The sequence below is a fragment of the Lepidochelys kempii genome, chromosome 4 (assembly GCF_965140285.1).
Source record: "Lepidochelys kempii isolate rLepKem1 chromosome 4, rLepKem1.hap1, whole genome shotgun sequence".
Classification (NCBI taxonomy): domain Eukaryota; kingdom Metazoa; phylum Chordata; order Testudines; family Cheloniidae; genus Lepidochelys; species Lepidochelys kempii.
This window is the reverse complement of record NC_136383.1, coordinates 50,197,835-50,216,816: the sequence shown is the minus strand read 5'-3', so window position 1 is coordinate 50,216,816 and position 18,982 is coordinate 50,197,835. Positions and strand designations below refer to the sequence as shown.

At 38.1% G+C, this 18,982-nt stretch overlaps 1 protein-coding gene and 1 long non-coding RNA gene across 4 annotated transcripts in view; one reads left to right on the top strand and one right to left on the bottom strand.

Moving 5' to 3' along the window:
* Positions 1–18,982, bottom strand: part of LOC140910397 (uncharacterized) — a 59,781-nt gene that overhangs the window by 4,172 nt on the left and 36,627 nt on the right. Inside the window, exon 3 of the long non-coding RNA XR_012158568.2 lies at positions 14,021–14,096. This is a non-coding gene — a long non-coding RNA (uncharacterized LOC140910397). The remainder of the gene's footprint in view (positions 1–14,020; positions 14,097–18,982) is intronic.
* MGARP (mitochondria localized glutamic acid rich protein) overlaps positions 498–18,982 on the top strand; it is a 43,715-nt gene continuing 25,230 nt past the window's right edge. The window contains exons 1-4 of one of the 3 annotated variants that reach the window (XM_073341157.2): positions 498–810; positions 3,516–3,619; positions 4,794–4,899; positions 10,073–10,303. In XM_073341157.2, the coding sequence (XP_073197258.1) occupies positions 639–810; positions 3,516–3,619; positions 4,794–4,899; positions 10,073–10,303 (613 nt within the window). In that variant the 5' untranslated portion in view covers positions 498–638. The remainder of the gene's footprint in view (positions 811–3,515; positions 3,620–4,793; positions 4,900–10,072; positions 10,304–18,982) is intronic. The other 2 variants (XM_073341156.2, XM_073341158.2) reach the window with 2 other exon arrangements.

Here is an 18,982-nt window from a genome sequence, read left to right as displayed (position 1 = left end):
CTTGACAAAAAATAGATTACCTTTGATTTAGCTGATGGAACATAGTACTACTCAACCTACTGTGGCATAAATAGCAATCATAGGGTGGGAAAATTTCAAACTATATTTTGTTTCTCTAGCACTGACTGCAACAAATTGCAGCAGAGGATTAAAATAAAGTAAGATAGGAAACTGGAAAGACCACACAACCCTTCTTCACAATAAGTAAACCTATGGTCTTCAAGAATCTTGCATTCCTGGCTTTTAAATCGGTTAGACCTGACTAGCAAAATCCTACATCACAGACATGAGAGATCCCTTGTGTGCTGGAGGATTTGTGTGTGTGTGCGCGCATTATTCAGATTACAACTTTTTAAAAAACCTCTCCTCTAATCACCCTAGCCCTTTAGTTATATAAATGACTCCCAATGGGAGAGCTCCCGATCCCCCAAGGACTGGTAGGTCCGCACGGTCCGTGCGTGGCTCGTGACTCAGCCGTCGTGGGGTCATTTCACGGACAGCGGAGAGGAGGAAAGGAGCCGAGGTGCCGGTCAGAAGGAAGGGATGCTGGGCCCTGGTTGGAGAGGTGAGGCCCTGCCCCGGGAGGAGGAGAGTGGGCCGGGTCTGCTCTCTCCCCTCCCACCTGCTCCCTCCCACTCATGCGGAACCGCTGCCTCCTTCCCTGGCTCAATCCCGCAGCTTCGCTCTGCCCAGTCGCTCCGTGCAGCCGCCGCAGCGCAGCCACCATGTACGTCTGCAGGGCTGCCTGGCAGGCGCTAGCCGCTCGCTTGGCCAGCGTGTCCTCCACGGCCACCCTTCTCAGGAAGCATGGTAAGAGCGCCGGGGAGCCGAGCGCATGGGGACGGGGCGCGGACGGGCTGAGCTGCGGGGCAGGTTGGGGTAGCGGTCAGACAACAGCGATTCATAGTCACGGCTCCGTTCGGTCATCTGCAGCCCCCGGCTGGGCGAGGAGGTGAAATCGTGCTGGTGAAGGGCGCCCCGCGCGTGCCTGTTGGTGAAATGCCCGGGGAGAGGAGAAGTGAAGGTCACAGGTGGGGAATGGAGCCCAGCCGGGGGTAAGTTACAGCTCAGCCCCGCCATCCTCCTGCCAGGTCCTGCAGAGGAGGAATGCCAGGCAGAGGTAGGAACGAAACAACCGGCTCCAGGCCTGGAAGCTGCTCCTTTGACATATCTAGGTGTCGCCCGCCTCTCCCTGTACCGTTGCTATTTGCCTGACCGAGAGGTGTCGTTCAGTCTTGAGCTACCGGATCCTTCTGCGCTGATTTTAATTTCTATGTCGTGCTAAACACTGAGGGTAGGGTGGGTTGGGCTATTTTTTGCTGAAGAAGAAAAGGGGGGACACGAGTCTATAAATATGCCAACTGAGCATTGTGAGGGTGTTGTGCAATTGAAGCCAGACGTCCTCAGTCTGCGCCCTACAGGGATCCTCAGTGTAACCAGCTGACACAAATACAGGAGATTGCAAACAAGGTCCAACGATTTTGTGAATAATTTGGAACTCTGAATGTGGCTGGGTTGGAATAACGAGCAAGAACAGAATTTTCATGTGGTTCAGCATCAAAACCTGCTGCCTCCAGCCAGCGTTGATCCATTTCATTTGTTGTTCCTGAAAATTTAGATGCATTGCAATAAGCTGTGTGTTTATCTGAGTGTATGCACTTGCTATGTTAGGTTATATTTTGGCCTTATAACCTTCTCTTTCCCCCATATGTCTCTAAAGTCCATGTAAAGTTATCTTGGAAGAACAAAACTTGTTTTAATTTTTTAAAGGTAATGATTAGCAACTCAGTGATGACACCTTGGTGCTTGCTTAGGGAAGGAGAATAAGTGATAAGGATAGAAATTTAAGATTCAAGTAGCCAAAGGTGATAGCAAAAGTTTGCTTTGAAAAATACATTCCCCTAGTCTTCTCTAGTAATGACAAATATTTTGTGTAGAGTAACTGCTGTGTTTAAAAACAACTGGTCTATTGAAGATGACCAAGTCTTCATAAAAAACAAAACAAAACTCAGTTTATTCTTGACTTTTTTCCTATAGTGCACTTCGCTGCTTGATCTTCTGAGTCAGTGGTTCAAATGTGTATTCCTCCTCTTCACTCAAAAGAAAATGCATTTATATATTTAGATTAGAATGGTTTTTGTTTGTTTTGTTGTAATTTGAATGAAAATAGTCAAGAAGAGGCTCTGAGTAGTGTCCAAACTTCAGCTTTTCTCTCTGAATATGACAATACAATTCAGTCTGGTACATAGCAGTGATACTTTTTGACACTTCCGGAGGTGTATAACCCGTAGCAATGCCTCTCAACGATACTGAATATTTTCATCCTAACTGTATACTTTCATACAAATAACACACAAGCCACGCTGAGAATCCCTACCCACAGAACACTGCAGCAACCGCTTGCAACAGAGCTTCATCAATATTTATGCATCAGATTCCTGCACCAAGAGAACAGTCAGCATAGCATGTGATGAGACAAATGCTGCTAGACATAATCTGGTACATGATGGTAATAGTTTATTACAGAATGAGGCTATTGATTCTTCTTCCAGACACTGGTGTGTATACAGCTGCAGAAATGACTGGACAATATACATAGATTTTGAATTGCAATAGACCCTGTGAATGTATGATTATATTGCTTGAGTCCATTTTGAGGCTTGAGTCCATTTTGCCTCCCTAAATACCCTAGTTACAACTCTGACGACAGAACAGCTTTATATTTATTGAAAGATCTTTAAAGAACATAACACTTAATATATATTATTAATTTGGGGTGCAGTTACAGAGTGCAGTTAAAATCTTCATTAGGTCACAGTAGTATGTATGGTTTTTTCTAAGCTCTATTTGACATTTAAACTGATGTGCAATAGAATTCCTTGGCGGTGCCTGTTGGATCTACATCTGGGTGAGCATCAAACCACCAGAACAGACAAAAACAAACCCAGCTAACAACGCTACTGTTCCCTATAACAAAATAAATTTCAACCACTACTGATAACATGGTGTAATACCCCACCCTTTCTTAACCCTTCCCAAATGCCTGAGAGACAAGGCCTTGCGGGATGTCCCAGACTAGGACTCTTGGAGTGACCTCCAAGTTTGAGCTATCGGGACCAGGAATATGTAAATCTAAAGCCAAGGACTCCTCCCAGAGAATGCACAGCCAGTAATCCTTCCTCTTTAAAGTGACAGGGCCCAGTGCCTCTGTTGATTACAACTATGGCAGAGTCACAAAGGGACAGTCATTCTCACACATAAGTGTGTTCCATTTAGGGCTTCATAGCTTAAATTAATAGACAGCCAGTGCACATCATGGACCACACATGTAATGTTCTCATAGTGAGATACTCCTCTTAGCAAGTGTGAAGCTACATTTAGTTAAAGTACTTGCTTAATTTTCTTTGTTTTTGCCAGCTGACTTTGTTTCAACTTTCTACAGATTCATCACTCTGCATCTCAGATTAAAATAAAGTGCTAATAAAATAACAGAAAATATCTAATGTTTTATACAGCACCTCTTCGCCAGATGTCATCTGGCAGCGTCCCTGGCTCTTCTGGAGAGAACCTGATTTACTATCTGTTTGCTGGTGTGGCGTGCACTGCTGGTGGATATTATGTAAGTGCCTTGTGTTTTAAGAGTATATGAAAGACGGGGAGATGTAGCATGATCACGTAATCAAACATGGACTTAAAATATGAAAACAGAGCTCCTTGGTGAATCAAGCACCTCTTCTCTTTCCATACCAGGGAAATGAGATGATGGGTTCTGGATAATTAAATTTCAAGTTGGCGGGGGGAAGGGAGGGAAATCTCTTGTCCCAAAGTAAAGCTGAATTTCTCTTTTGGAGATTCTTGAAGTGGGAATTTCATACCAAATGATGCTGTTCTACATCGGCAGTGAGATAATGTAAAAGAGGTGTACAGAAACAGAGAGAGCAAGCTTTTTCCTCTTTCTGTGTTCTTGGCTAATAAGAAAACAGGTATAAAGATTACAGGCATGTCTGAACGAACCATGTTTGGGCCCAGTTCAAGACCCATTCTCCTTTGAATAGATTGCTCCCTGAGGACACATTTTTTTTGAAGCACCGATGTCAGACTATAACAGTCTTCTAAATACTTCAGTTCTGTGAATGTGTAGTATTTTCATGATGGAGTGATGCATTTTTTTTATTCCCCCTTTTGCGAAGTCAGTCTCCTCCCGCCCCCTCAGTCTTTCACGCTTTTTTTCTTCCACTTCATCTCGCTAAATCCTTCATTTCTCAGTTTCTTCAGCCATTAATTGCTGCCTCCAAATATAACAGCTTCTGGTGGGTGAATGGAATCTATCACTCAATGAGTATTCAAAAATATACTCATTTTATTATTTTCATTAGGCTTAATTTTCTACTTCAAGTGGTTTGTAATGATTTCTACTGCTGATTGACAAGTATTTTTTATTAAATGAAGACTGAGTCAATTTTGACCCCCACATTTAGCGTTTTTATAAAGCATAAAGATTAACAGAAATATTTCCTTGTTTTTAAATAGTCACCTCCAATTCCTAAGCGATGCAGTATTGTGTGAACGTGAGACTGACTAGTTTGTTTCCACTTTGCAAGGGGAGAGAAATGCAAAATTTAAAACTAAAATTTGTATGATTAACTATTTAAAGCAGATTTACTTTTTTAAAAAAATAATCTAAGGTGGCCTTTCAATATAGGGAAGAACACTTGGTTAAAGTATGATATATTTTTTTTTAACTTAGTAGTAGAGCTGTGGAAATAAGTGCAGGTATGTAATTTTATTTTCAGGCCTACAGAACAATCAAGTCAGACAAAAAGAGGTACAATGAACGTATCCATGCTATTCAGCAGAGTAATACAGCTGAGTGGAAACCAAAACCCTGGCCACCCCAGTGTAAGTTGTGGTGTTTTTGTTTTGTTTTAGTTTTTACCATGTTTCTTTCAGCACACAAGAATTCTGCAAGAAATGGAGCTTATTTCTAGACTAGACAGTCAGACCTCTACCATACTCTGTCTCCTCCACAGTCCGTAGCTTTTTACTTACTTTATCAGTTTAAATCATTCTGCTGCTGTTTAAACTGCAGAGAAAAAAAACTTAATGAGAAGACAGTGAATCTGGTAGGTACCCCATTAGAAAAAATCCATTTGAAAGGAAATGGTTAACAGAGGAACCAGTAATAGCAGACAGGGTGATAGAACTTGATGACTGAAAGCTTAATTAAAGTCGACTAAATGAATAATGCTGTCAAAACCAGTTCTGTCCTTTTGTTTGTTTGTGAAGCAAAATTATGTCCTTGTCCTGGTCAACAGTTTGGCTCCAGGCCATACATTAGTGAACACAATTGTACAGTCCGATCTCAGCAGGCTGGGGGGAGGGAAATTTGTTTAAGTTTTCAAAATACTGTGTATAAAACCCATTTCTTCCTCCTGCCTTCTCGCCTCCCAAGCATTGGCTTAATCTTAACATTAAACTAACTGACATAATTTAAATTTACAGCCAATTTAAGTGAACTAGAGGATTACAGAGGTCTGTTAGCTTGAGCAGAGACATCATTCTTCTTGTTCTTTAACATTATTATTGTACAGAAGTTTATAGTCTTTTTTCATTAATCAGTTAGTTTTCCATCTATATTAGACTATGTTTTTCCCCTGGTGTGTACTTTGCCCATATTTATATGTGCTGTTTCAGATATTGGCCTATTTGTACATGCCCGGGTTCGCACAATGTATATTGCAACCTAATACTACTAAAATTAAAAAAAAAAAAGATGGTGGGGAGGGAAATTAGGCTAAAAATGACCCGAGGTTTTAAATGCAGTTCCATTATGAAAAATAACTGTAAAATGGTATTGTAGGGATCCATATATATATATATATATATATATATATATATATATATATATATATTGCTTGAATTGCCAAATGGGCTCAGTTCACAAATAGAGAGATGGCACTTAGCTGGTATATGTGATTTTTGTGGCTAAAGTTTGCTGAATACAACTGAATACATACAGAGAGCAGATTTCTGGAGTAAGAAAGCACCATCTTGAAAGTCCCATTTCAGAACAGAGGCATTCTTAAAACTGATTGCTTCTGTAAAGGTTGATTCCCCTCTTGAATTGTACTGGATTGCTATTACTTTGCGAGGGAAAGTTATATCCTACTTCCTTCACTAGTTCTAAAGTTTAAGAGTAAAGGATTTTAACACTACTCTTATAAATGATCAAATATGTATATTTCTTTCCTATTCTTAAACAACTGGAAATGGTAAGTTTTTAAATTTCCTCTCTAGGTGTTAGGACTTGTTAGTTTAAATACAAAAAGCAAACAAACATTGGCAGGCTCTTCCCAAAATGTAAGTCTTTATTTGATAAATGTGTGAGAATTTAAAATACTTCTGTGATGAGACCAAAAAAGATGTTGCCTTTTCCTGACAATATTGGGATGGTCTTAGAGTAATTTTATCCTGAAAAGCCTGATATCTCTACAGAGGGGTAGACAGTCTAGCAGTGGCAAGTAGAACTTCATAAGGTAGTTAACTGGATTCTTTCTCTGAAGATTTGATTTTACAAGGTGCTGGGGCTTTTGGTCCTAATCCAGCAGAGCATGCATGTGCTTAACTTTCAGCTTGAGTGTGATCCCACTAAAGTGAATGGGCCCACTTCAATGCTTAAAGTTAAGCATGTATTTGGATTGGGGTCAGAGTACTTTATACCATATAGGATCAAGCCTTGATTTTGTAACTATCTTCAAGATCCTTTCCCACAGCTTTAAATCTGTACTATATAATACCTAATATCTTTCATCTCCTGGATGTATTTCACAAAGATCTGATGAAGCGGTAAAGTGACCATCAATGGAGGATGCTCAGATACTTCTCTTCTATTGTTTGTCAGTTCACAACTGTCCTCTTCTTTAATGACCATGCCCATTAATAAATTAACTTACATTCTGAAACCTCTCTCCAATCTCTTTCCCAGAATCACACTCCTGACTCTGAATGTCAGCCTTGGGATTTTCACTTTTAATTCAGCATTCAAATAGCGGTAACTTCAATTTATAACACAAATCCACCGTTGAATCAGCTCTCGCATTTCTACCCTTTCTATAGCTTTTAAAATTGTTCCTCCCCTTCCATTCTCCATGCCCCCCAAATTCTTCTCCCATGTTCCCTAAACTGGCTTCTGTTCCCTTCTATCTTAGAATCCCCTAGATTAACATTTTTCATTTTCTCAAATGTCTTTGCTCTCTCTTATTTTTTTCTTCTACGTGTAGTCCTAATCCTGTAGTTAGCATGTGTCTCATCACAGAGCAGTGCTACATGGCTTCCCCTCCCTGCCTCCACAGAATCAGCGCCCACAACTTCGCCACCCTCACCTCCTTTGAGTGCAGTTAGTCATACTTATTTTTCACAGTGCTTGTTGTGGAAATAACTAATTAGAGAACTGGTGAACCTGCCACTCAGAAGAACATAAAATCTAACCCTTTAAAGCTAGGTGATGCTACGGGTAGTGACTTATTTGAGAAATTTCTGCTTTTTTTGGGATGTTGGGGAACTGTACAAAACAGTGGACAGAGGTAAACACATCCCAGTACACTCTCTTAGCATGATACAAATAATAGTTATATTTACTTACTATTATTAATATAACATGGAGAGGGCAACCGTGTGGCTAGAAGGACTGGAATTTACAACCAGGGAATGGATGGTTAGGTTAGAGGGAGAATTTCCTTCACTTTCTCCCAGGCATTTGTCTTTTCTTTTCCATAAAGTAACCAATGTCATTTTCCCTGTTAAATGTTTTTTTCCAAAAATACTCAATTCTCAGACGGCACACAGCCCTCCCAAAAAGAATTTGTACAAAAAAACCTACAAAATGGTCAAAAATATCAAATGCTTTTTTCAAGTTCATTTTTAATTTGGTTATTTGAAAACTTGAGAAATTGCAACCAGCTCTAATAACAAACCTTTTAAACTCCTATTGATCTATAAACCACACTTTAACAAACACAGAATGTAATAGTGGGTTTTAAAGTCTCTGGGAGGAGCATGAATAGAAACAATGGTGGAAAATCTTAGGGAATTAACTTATTGTGAAATGAATGTTTGCTGCAACAGAATACACTTCATTTTTTATCCTCTGAGTGCATGTATTTGCTTATGTGTCCTCCTTTCTTGTTCTAATGTGCCCCCCTCTTCAAACTTGTTTCTGATCTGCTTTTTAGTGGTAATTTTCTCTTAATTTAACATTTAATTGTAAAAGCTGATTCAGCCTTTCTAATCATTACTCTACTTTTACACTTTCCAGAATAAAATACAAGGGAAATCTGTCTTTCCAAACCTGAGGATGTAAAATACAAACAAAGAGATAATCCTTCACCATTGCATACCTCGCAGCCTACCTTGGGATGACTTTATGCCTTCTACTGTAAAACTTCACACTTGTGAGACTTAAAAAATACTATCTTTACATTTGCAAGGCTCAACCATATTGAGCTACTGAATATATCCTGTAGAAGGCAACTTTGAGATTGTTAAGGAGCTGGCTGTTTTGAATGAATGCACTTGTATATTATTTGACTGTCCAATAAAGTGTTGAGCTTGCCTGTTACTCTGGTCTTTGTGTGATAAAGCTTAGTTTGTTGGAAAGATACTGAGGGACACTTAAAGGGACACAGTCAGGTAACTTGATCCTATTTATTGTGAAGGGGTTTTTTTTGTCTTGTTTTTTAACCAATGGAATCAAAATTTGTTTGAATTTAAACCCAAACAATGCCTCCCTGTGCAAGTGCATGAGAACCAGGGAGTGAAACTGACTGGTCAGTTTCATTCACCCCTTCCCCCGCACCTGTTCTCATTCTCCTATCTGAGTGAAATGCAAAGAGTAAGTAAATGGCATATGGTCCTCCCTTTTAATCCAAAGTACTAACATTTTTAAAAACAGGATTATTTTTTTAGCCAGACAATGTCTCTTTAAGCTTTTTTATTTTTTCTCTCTCTTCCTGCTTGTAACTATTATACAACTCTTTCAAGTTCTGTTCTGCACCTGATGAATTTGGTGTGAGGGTTAACTAACAACGAACACATGGCATACTTTTTCATTTTGCCAACTTGTGTGATGTGTATGCATGTTTGGTTTTTGTGCATGTACATGTGTGTGTTCTCCTTTGCATGCCCTCCTACCTTGGACTGTATTCATCTGAATTATTTTTTTAATCCCATTTGAGGCTGAACTAGTTCATTCTATGAGACAACATGGGGTTTCACTGCTTCTGAACAATTTTATACGCAGAGATGCTGGTAAACCTCAAACAGAGAGAGCTCAGGTTTGCAAACAAGAAAATGATCAGTTGTAAGTGGCTGCATGCATCTCCAGTGTCTCTGGATGATCAACTATGGTTTAGTGTTTACAAACTTTTCTCCATTTTACACACCTAGTTTTTTAATAAGTGTCTTTTGTTGTTTTTGTTTGTCCCATAGAGTGGGCTTTACTTTCCTTAATTATTTATGAATGCCATTTCTCCTGAACTGAAACTCTGAATGGTGCTAAACTGCATAAGAGCTTCTAAGCACGAAAGTTAATGTGTTGTATTCGATGTTTAGATAATTTCATCACTGGGTTCAACTGGAATGTGGACTCTGATCCTAATCCCAAAGAAGTCAATAACCATTTTCCTATTGAGTCCTTCAATGAGAACAAGTTTGGACCCATAAATCTTACATCCCTCTGGCATGGTTTCAGTTTGTGTGTGCACGCTCATTCTATTATTTTCTTTGTTGTCAACCACTTGCTTTAAGCCATATTTTCCTTTTCATTATAGTGACATGGTAGTAAAGCTAAGCTAATGATTGAGAATATGGCTTAATGATATTTTAAACATTATCTGATATGGGGACCATAACTTTGAGTTCCTTGACTTTTATATGGAAAATTTCAACCACAAAACAAACAAAATTTTTTCATTTTAAGTTTAAATAAGATGGCGAAAGCAATTGGTGAACTTGTTTTCCTGTTGCATGCATACACTTTACACTTGCTTTATTGTATTAAATAAATCCTTAAAAGGTGATGAACTGGAGACGGCTGAAGTCACTGAAGCAAGCGAGCAGGCCACAGAGGTACCTACAGAAGAAGCTGGAGGACTAACTGCTGATGAATCAACAGAACAGAATGAAGGATCTATGGTATCCACTGAAGCTGAAGGGCAAAAAGAATCACCAGTTGCAGATGCATCCTCTGCTGTGGAAGAAGCACGGCAGGAAGCCACTGCTAGCTTGGAGGCTGCCCAAATGCAAGGTTAATTCATTATTATTTTTTTAAAACAAAAACAAAAAAATATTTTACTGCAGGGAGTTCTGTACTGTTCACAACGAATAGTGTAGTATTCCTAGTGGAATTAACCTGCAGTGAAAACTAATTCCATCATCTGCTTGACAAATCACGAGCTTTGTTAATTGTACTCTCAAGTAGTGTACTGCAGTAATCTTTTTTTTTTTTCTTCTAAAAGCATAGCACCTGGGGCACCAGAGTTGGTGCTTAAGACCATTAGAATGACTGGTCCTTACTACTTCTACATTCCATGTCTCTTCCACATGTTTTTAAAGTAACACTGGCAAATAGCATGACAGGAATACAGATGTGTTAGCGCTCCCTCATAAGGAATTTAAATACTCCGTTGGTTACTATTTAGGCTTGCACATGAAGCATCTAATTCTTTTTATGTAAATAAATAACTATATTTTTACTACACTGCTTGTCATCCAAAAATAAACTTCTCCCTCATTGACTTAAAGAAAATACCACCTTAAAACATTCACAAGAAGACATACAACTGTCAGTTTGATGATCATATGTTACAGTGCAGTAAAAAATATCAGAATTAGGTATTTAATGACTTTGCTGCAGATGGCAAAAAACAGTTTGTTGGAGGCTATTTATCTCGTTAAGTTTCAAGTCTTCTGAAGCTTTTCCCTGTTTGGGACATAGTAGTTATTCACTTAACACGTTTTATTTTCTTTATCATAAAGCAATACAAATGCAAACCAACAAGTACATTGTTGAAATGCAATGATTTTAAAATGAGACTTTATTTAAAAACTACAGAAATAATTTAAATTGATTTTAGTAACATAAATCTTGTGATTGGGCTGGAAATATAGAGCATCTATTTGTCCTGTTCTTCCATAAAGGAACAGCTAATATCAGTAGGGAGACATAAAGCAATCATGATTTCATGGTGGATAGGAAAGTAACATCCACGTAAATCCAAGGTCTTTTGTAAAAAACAGACATATGCACTTGATCTGTTGTGCAGTGTCTCAGTTCCTGTCTTGAAGGGAAGAATTTTTTTTTTAGTCTTTAGTGTGAATGTAACGTGGATGAAAAATACATCGATACAGCTTTCAATATAATTTGCAATGTAGTCTAGGAATATCTTGGGTGGATAGGAGAAGTGAGTATTATTTGTACTATTCCTGGAACTTATCTTGTACTGTTTTCAGAGTAGCAGCCGTGTTAGTCTGTATTCGCAAAATGAAAAGGAGTACTTGTGGCACCTTAGAGACTAACCAATTTATATGAGCATAAGCTTTTGTGAGCTACAGCTCACTTCATTGGATGCGATGTGAGTATGCATGGTACCTCTTCAGCCAAACAAGCTAGCATCAGCCTAATGGAATACATTAAAGCAGATTTCAGAGGTTTTTTTAAATGACTGCCATGTTGTCAATTGTGGTGATTTGAAATGGACTTTTAGTAATGACTATGAAAAGCCCTCCATAAATTAGGTGTGTCGGCTAAGTCTTGCATTCACAATACTGAAGTGACTAGTATAAGACTAGGGCTACTTTCAGCTTTGCTATAAGCAGACACAACTTCATTTGACCTCGCAAGTTGCATCTGCTTACCCACTTTGGCTCATAGAGCATTTTTTACTGACAAACAGAATGCTGAGTTTGTGTGTGTTAACTGCCTATTACTAAATAAAGCAGGGAGGTACATTTTGCACAGGATTTCAAATTGCAGACTTCTGTAAAATCTCTGGATCTGTATGGATTTTTCTTTCATGTTTGAAGAGTGTCTACAGACAATTGTTTGCAAAGCAATCAGTTATGAAGTATATGTATAGAGTAATAAATGTAGTTTAAAACAAAAAAGCAGTTTTCTATTACTCATTCATCTTCAATTCAGTGGGGTAGTCAAGCTCTCAAAATAATAGTGTACTGTTAGATATTACCTGTGTCACTGAGATGTGGTGGCTTGTCTTTAAGTTTTTTTTCTCATCTGATGAATATGTCTGCAATGATTCTTACATTCTGCATATGAAGTAGCAAGTTAAGGAAATCATAAAGCAGAATTAAAGAATAGCCGAGAATCTTTCAAAATCTCCATTGCTATACAATCCTAGCAGACTGGTATTCTAATTCCATGGGAAATACAGTGCAACCTATAATAACATAGGCAGATTAGAGCTCAAGACACACAGGGTTCAGCAAAATATTTACATAGCTCTTCTTAGAAGTTGTATAACTTTTTTTCCCCCTTTTAGCATATGCCCTGTCCTGTTGCAGAAAAATTACAGAACTTCTCTTAAGTCTGTTCTGCTGTTTCCTTTATCTGGATGCAGTTCATACATTTTCCTGTTTTACCTACCTATGTATAGCTGTAGACCTCTTAAATCCTGTGCATCTTACCTATGGTAAATGTAATTGCCACTGTATTATAGATGTGGAAACTAAGATCCAGGTACTTATCTGGGAGGCATTATTCTCTAGTGAATGGGGCGTGAGACTGGAATTTGATGGTCTAATTGTGGACATAGTAATTTTGGATTCCTCATGGTGTGTTATGAGACATACTTAAATGTTTAAGTACTATGTAAGTGCAAATGATTATGGAAGTTGATCAGAGGCAGGTATAGTATTCTTGACTTGCAGCCCTATCTTTTTCAAGAGGCCTAAAGCGGAACGGTACCAATGCAAACCCAGCCTTCCAAATGTTTGATTAAGAGGGACTGAGATCTTGTTTAATTTTGGAAAAAAATGTAATGTTTTTGCAAGGGTTTCAGAATTTGGGATGTGAAACTGCATGAACCAATCAAGGGGGAAAAAAAGCCTTTCACAATTTTCAGCCCTCTCTCTGCTAAACTCTAGTCACAAAATATTACATGGTAGCTGAAAGTTTAGCTCACCACCATGTTCTTACAGTCCCTATGAATAGTGTCATGCTCTCATAGAAGGGTATATCCTGTCCAATGTAGCAACTGCCTGTCCCCTCTTGAATTTGATACATTATGATCTTTACCTTTACTATAATTTGGCACTGAATGCATCTCTAGAGACCAGTTTTATCTGCAAACTGTTAGATAATGCCAAACTCCACTGGTCACTATGTAGACCCTTGGCCAATATAGCTGAACTATACACTGGATCACAAGGATATTCAGTGGTTAAATATTAGTTTCTTCTTTGAGTACATAACTTGAAATTGTATAAAAACTGCAATTCCCTCTTTCCTGGCAGAAGATACAGAAAACACTGATCCCTTATTTGAAATGTTACAAGGAGAAAGTTTTCTAACTCACGTTGATAGCTGTCAATTTCAAACAGATCTCTGATCAAGGACTGGGTAATGATGTTATTGCTCAAGGGACTTACCTGCAGTAAACAAACAGTTTGCATTTTTTTAAATTTAATTTTTCTTTTGCTTTATCAAGCAAGTTCTGGTAACACCATCCTCTGCAGTGTTTTAATGTAGCCTCTTTATTTAAAAACAAACAACTTAGGTTTTGACAAGCTTTTGCTGAATCAGATATAGCAATATTTTCCTTTCAGATGTTTAGGTGTCTACTACTGATAATGAAAAGGCAGACTTACTAAAATACTTGCATATTAAAAAATTATTAGTAAGAAGTACCCTTTTCAAAGCTTGTGTTTGGTAGGTCGACATGCCTCTGCACAGTGTTGCAAGTATTTTTTCTAGGAGGTTAAATACAAACCAACTTTCACTACTTACCATGGGATAAATCAAGTTCTTCTGCCATATAATTGGAAATATAAAGAATCCAGTTTGTGAACATCCATCTTTTAGTCTAGGGTGTAAAAAGGGATATGTAAGGGGCTAGATTCACGTGATTAGGATAATTACAATTTTACCAAGTAAATGAAAGCTAGTTACCAGTCAGAATTCTCTCCACACCCCCAACGTAACCCTTGAGTGGTACCTGTGATACATGGAGACTGGACAGTCAGTCTGTATATTTAACAAGATAACACTATGAAATACGTTGCCTCTAATTTCACATTGCAAGTTTTGCTTTCTCTGGCCCAGTCCTGCAAATGATTTTGGCCACAATGAAGAGCTGATTATGTTTGATTTAAATCAATGAGAGCAGGATGCGGGCCTTAGTTCCGCCGTAGTCAAGAGGAATCTTTTGGGGTCTGGGCCTAATGTTTTAGAGATGCCATGATCGCTCCTCCATGTTACTCTTCTGAGATTGAAAATTACTCTGAACTCCAGTTTTCTGCATAGTAATGGCTGATCATAGAAGTTGAGCTATCAAAGTGCCATATTGTTGTGTGAAACTTGTTGGTATCAGTCTATATTACAATCATGCATTAGATGTTCAGAGGCCATTAAATAAGGTCCATTAGTCTTGCGGTATAGATATTAAACAATGCACGAACTGATAGGACACCATTTGTATTTAAAAAGGAGGACTTGTGGCACCTTAGAGACTAACAGCTCACTTCCGAAAGCTTATGCTCAAATTTGTTAGTCTGTAAGGTGCCACAAGTCCTCCTTTTCTTTTTGCAGATACAGACTAACACGGCTGCTACTCTGAAACCTGTCATTTGTACTAAGAGTCTCATTATTTATGAGAGCATTTGGACTGCTTTTATGCAATAAATATTTACTCCCACTCTGGTATTAATAGCACAGGAGCAGAAACATGTTTTGCTAACTCAGAATAGGCATTAGTTACTATGTATTTTAGGCTTTGACATACCTACTTCCTTCCCATTATTTATCTGTAGATTCAGAGTCAGATAACTAACGTTGGCACAGCTGCTTGTAGGCATACCCGTTTAGCACCACTTTTATTGACAGATAGTACAAAGCGCTTCCATATATTTATTGTGATGGTATAAAGAAAAATATTTACTCTTATCTAGCACTCTTCATCAGTGGATCTCTAAGCTTTATTTTTTTAATCAAAACCTGATTCTTAAACAGATTGAAAATCAACATAAACTGAAAGCCACGTAAACAGCGTGCTGGACTTTAAGATAACTTATTAAAATAGCTAACTAAAAATGTACACTTGAGTACTTTCACAGTGAAACAAAAATGCAAAAAGTTGATGAATAAAAAGTGTTTTTTCTTGTACTTGGCTGCTGTTGCAGACCTACGTATAAGATCTCTTAACCTAACTTCCTGATCTTGCACAGAATTGTAATCCTGTGTTTCAGGCTTCTCAGTTTCTTACCATAGAAATGATTGTGATATCTGTAACTAAGTATTGTTAGGACAGCTCTCAATCTGGGATCAAGTGGGAGGACAAGATTAACTATGGGCTATGGGGCAGGAAATGCTTGAGAGCATACGTCTAAGAATTGGCAAAAGTGGCAAAGGTAAACTACAAAAGCTAAATGTTTTAATCTGAACCTACCTGTTAAGATTGAGCAGTGTTATGTTCTTCATGAAAGGTGAGTACCCTAACAGTCTTAAATATCTTATGGGTTGCAGGCTTTGGCGTATTTCAAAGTGCTTGAACTGGGTTGGGGGAGGCTTGTAGGTAGTTATCCTATACTTCCTCTTACTTTCATTGACTGAAAATAGGAGGAAAAATTCTAAAAATTGCTTATCATAATTATTTGTACAGCACCCAAAATATTTATGAAAGTACAAATGAAATAGGTACATCACACTTATGTTTCCTTCCAATCTGAGTACTGTTTAATGATAACTTACTGAAAATATTGCCCAACACATCTTGTTTATACACTTTTTTCTTGATCTCTATGTGCTTTGTGCTAATGACTGCAGCAACAAAACCATTTCCCCTGGAACAGGCATTTTGCAGAATTTTGTGAGTTCTAAAGCAGTAAATTAGACCAGTAGTTCTCAACCAGAGGCATGCGTACCCCATGGGGCATGCAGAGATCTTCCAGGGAATACATCAACTCATCTAGATATTTGCCTAGTTTTACAACAGGCTATATAAAAAGCACTAGGGAAGTCAGTACAAACTAAAATTTCATACAATGACTTGTTTATACTGCTCTATATACTATACACTGAAATGTAAGCACAATATTTATATTCCAATTAACTTTTTTTATATATGGTAAAAACGAGAAAGTAAGCAATCTGTGAGTAACAGTATGCTGTGACACTTTTGTATCTTTGTCTGAGCTTATGCTCAAATAAATTGGTTAGTCTCTAAGGTGCCACAAGTCCTCCTTCCTTTTTGTAAGCAAGCAGTTTTTAAGTGAGGTGAAACTTGGGGTTAGGCAAGACAGATCAGACTCCTGAAAGGGGTACAATAGTCTGGAAAAGTTGAGAGCCTCTGAATTAGACAGTGGAAGTAATTTAATTTTCAATCTTGCAAATGTTTGAGTACAGACTCTCTTGTCAGTTTGGTGTTTTGAGTACTGTCCTTCATGAAGAGGTTTAGGGAGGGTGAGTAAAGTGGGTTTGGAGAGGATTAGTGTGTGAATGTGCCAGTGTTTTCCATGTTAAATGTTTGTGCACTGATTCCATTCAAAGCAACGGGGCTAGATTGCAGTAGACTGGAGAGTCGCTTCTTTTTGTAATAAGGTTCAGCAAAATCTCTGTACACAATGGCCCAAAAAACCTATCTAAGTAAATGTTATCCTTTTGTCTGGTGTGATGTCAACCCCGTGTGCATGTCCACCTTTGTTTTAATGTCGACCCTAATAATGGGAGAAGGATAAACTGGCATTTGAGAACTGCTTGAAGAATATTAGTTGATGAAACTATTGATGTCTTTCATAGCAATTTAAAAAAAACCCCTCAGTCCACTCAGTAGAGTGAGGATGTGTCTTCCTAATCAGGTGAGTGTGACTTGGAGGGAAAACCCAGTTGCCTGCACTTTGGGATCTCTTCCACATTGGATGTTATGGTGAGGGGCAGAAAGGGCTCTGGACTGGACTCAGGAGACCTAGGGTCGATTCCTGCTATCTAACCTTGGGCAAGTCACTTCCTGTCTCTGTGCCTCTCTCTTTCCTCCCCCCAAAGGTCTTGCCTAGGCAGTTTCAAGCTGTTTCATGTGCCCCCTCTCTTCTCTTACCACCTCTGTACTTCATCTGTGCTACTGCAATACACTGACCACTGCTTACCTATTTCTTTTCTCTCTTTCCCTTGTAGTTGAGCCACTGAGTAATAGTGATTGTAGTATAACAAAGTTCCAAATCCTTGGGGGAGGACTCTAGGGAAGGATTTTTAAAACAGAGAGCTTGTTAGAATCTGAAGTTATAAGTTGGATGAATGGTGGCCCAGAACTGAACAGATCTCAGAAAAGGATGATCTAATCAAATGTGAGAAGGGTCAGAGAGAAGCAATAAAAATATTAGATGAATGGGGAAAACCATATGTGAGGAAATATTAAAAAGGCTAGAGCTTTCTGGTTTAAAGAGAAGACCAATAGGTACTACAATGATAGTGGTATAAAATCATGACTTATACAGAGATGGTTGTTTGGGTGCTTCTATTTATCTTTTCTTATAAGAAAAGAACAAGGGGACAGGCAGTGAAATTAAAAGACGATAATTTAATTCAGATGAAATAGCTTTACAAAATGATTTAACATGTGAAACTCATGGCCATGAATCATACTGAGACAAATGGCTTATAATTAATGATAAAATGATCATCTGCAGTTACATTATCTAGGCTAACAAAACTATAAAAGATATAGACACTCCTGCCAAGACTGAGCCTGGGATAACTGTACTATTTTAAAGAATAGAAAATAGTTTTATCCTGGATGAACCTAAACTCTGCTAATGTCTACCTTACACTGAACAGTACATGGGCTACATCTAGGGACACTACTGCACTGCAGTGTTTGGGGAATATTAGTGATGCTACTCTTTGAACAATGTTAAAACCAATTCTTTTCTGCTCATTTCTAGTGGCTGTTCAAATGCAAGTTAAAAAATCCCATGATATTTCTTCTAAATAATTGGGGGGAAATATTTGAGGCCAACATTTCTCCTTGCAGTAAATGTTATTTTCAAAACTGCATGGGAGTTACTGTAACAAGGGCACATTGGTTGCTCCTTTGGAAACAGTCACCACATTAGTGTAATTCAGTGGATTCACTTGTATATCTTGAGTCTGACTGGTACTATAGTAAATAAATGCATCTTGGTGGGAGGGGAAATATGGTATAAAAACTTTTGAAAGATTTCATAAATCCTATTATTTCTTACTGACCACTTTCAGATGTAAACTATAACATTAACTTGATTGTTAGAGCCACATGAATTTTAGTTACTAGTTTTAGATATTAAGTTGTCAGTAATAGATCAGAATAGACCACTATGGAAAACATTTTATTAAAACAAGAATAGTTAAGATGTGAGTTCTCTCATATTTCTATAAAACATAACAAACCTAAAAACCTGAGTTCCTAACAATGAAAATACTTCCTACTTTTACTAAATTTGTGATAATATGAATTTTCACCAATAACATTAAACTACACTTATCAAATTAATAAAGTATATCTTACAATGCTGTATCCTTGGGTTTTTAATTGCTCACTTGCTAACTCACAAAATTCACCAGTTTGCCATGGGTCTTCTAGTCATTCATGTGAATTAATAAGGGCTGTGTATGTGTGTAGGAGCTAATGACCTACCTTAGGGACTAATAACATGCAGGATGTTTGCTTGGAAAACCAATTTCATTGTTACACAGGGATTTAGAAAATCAAACTTTTAGAAA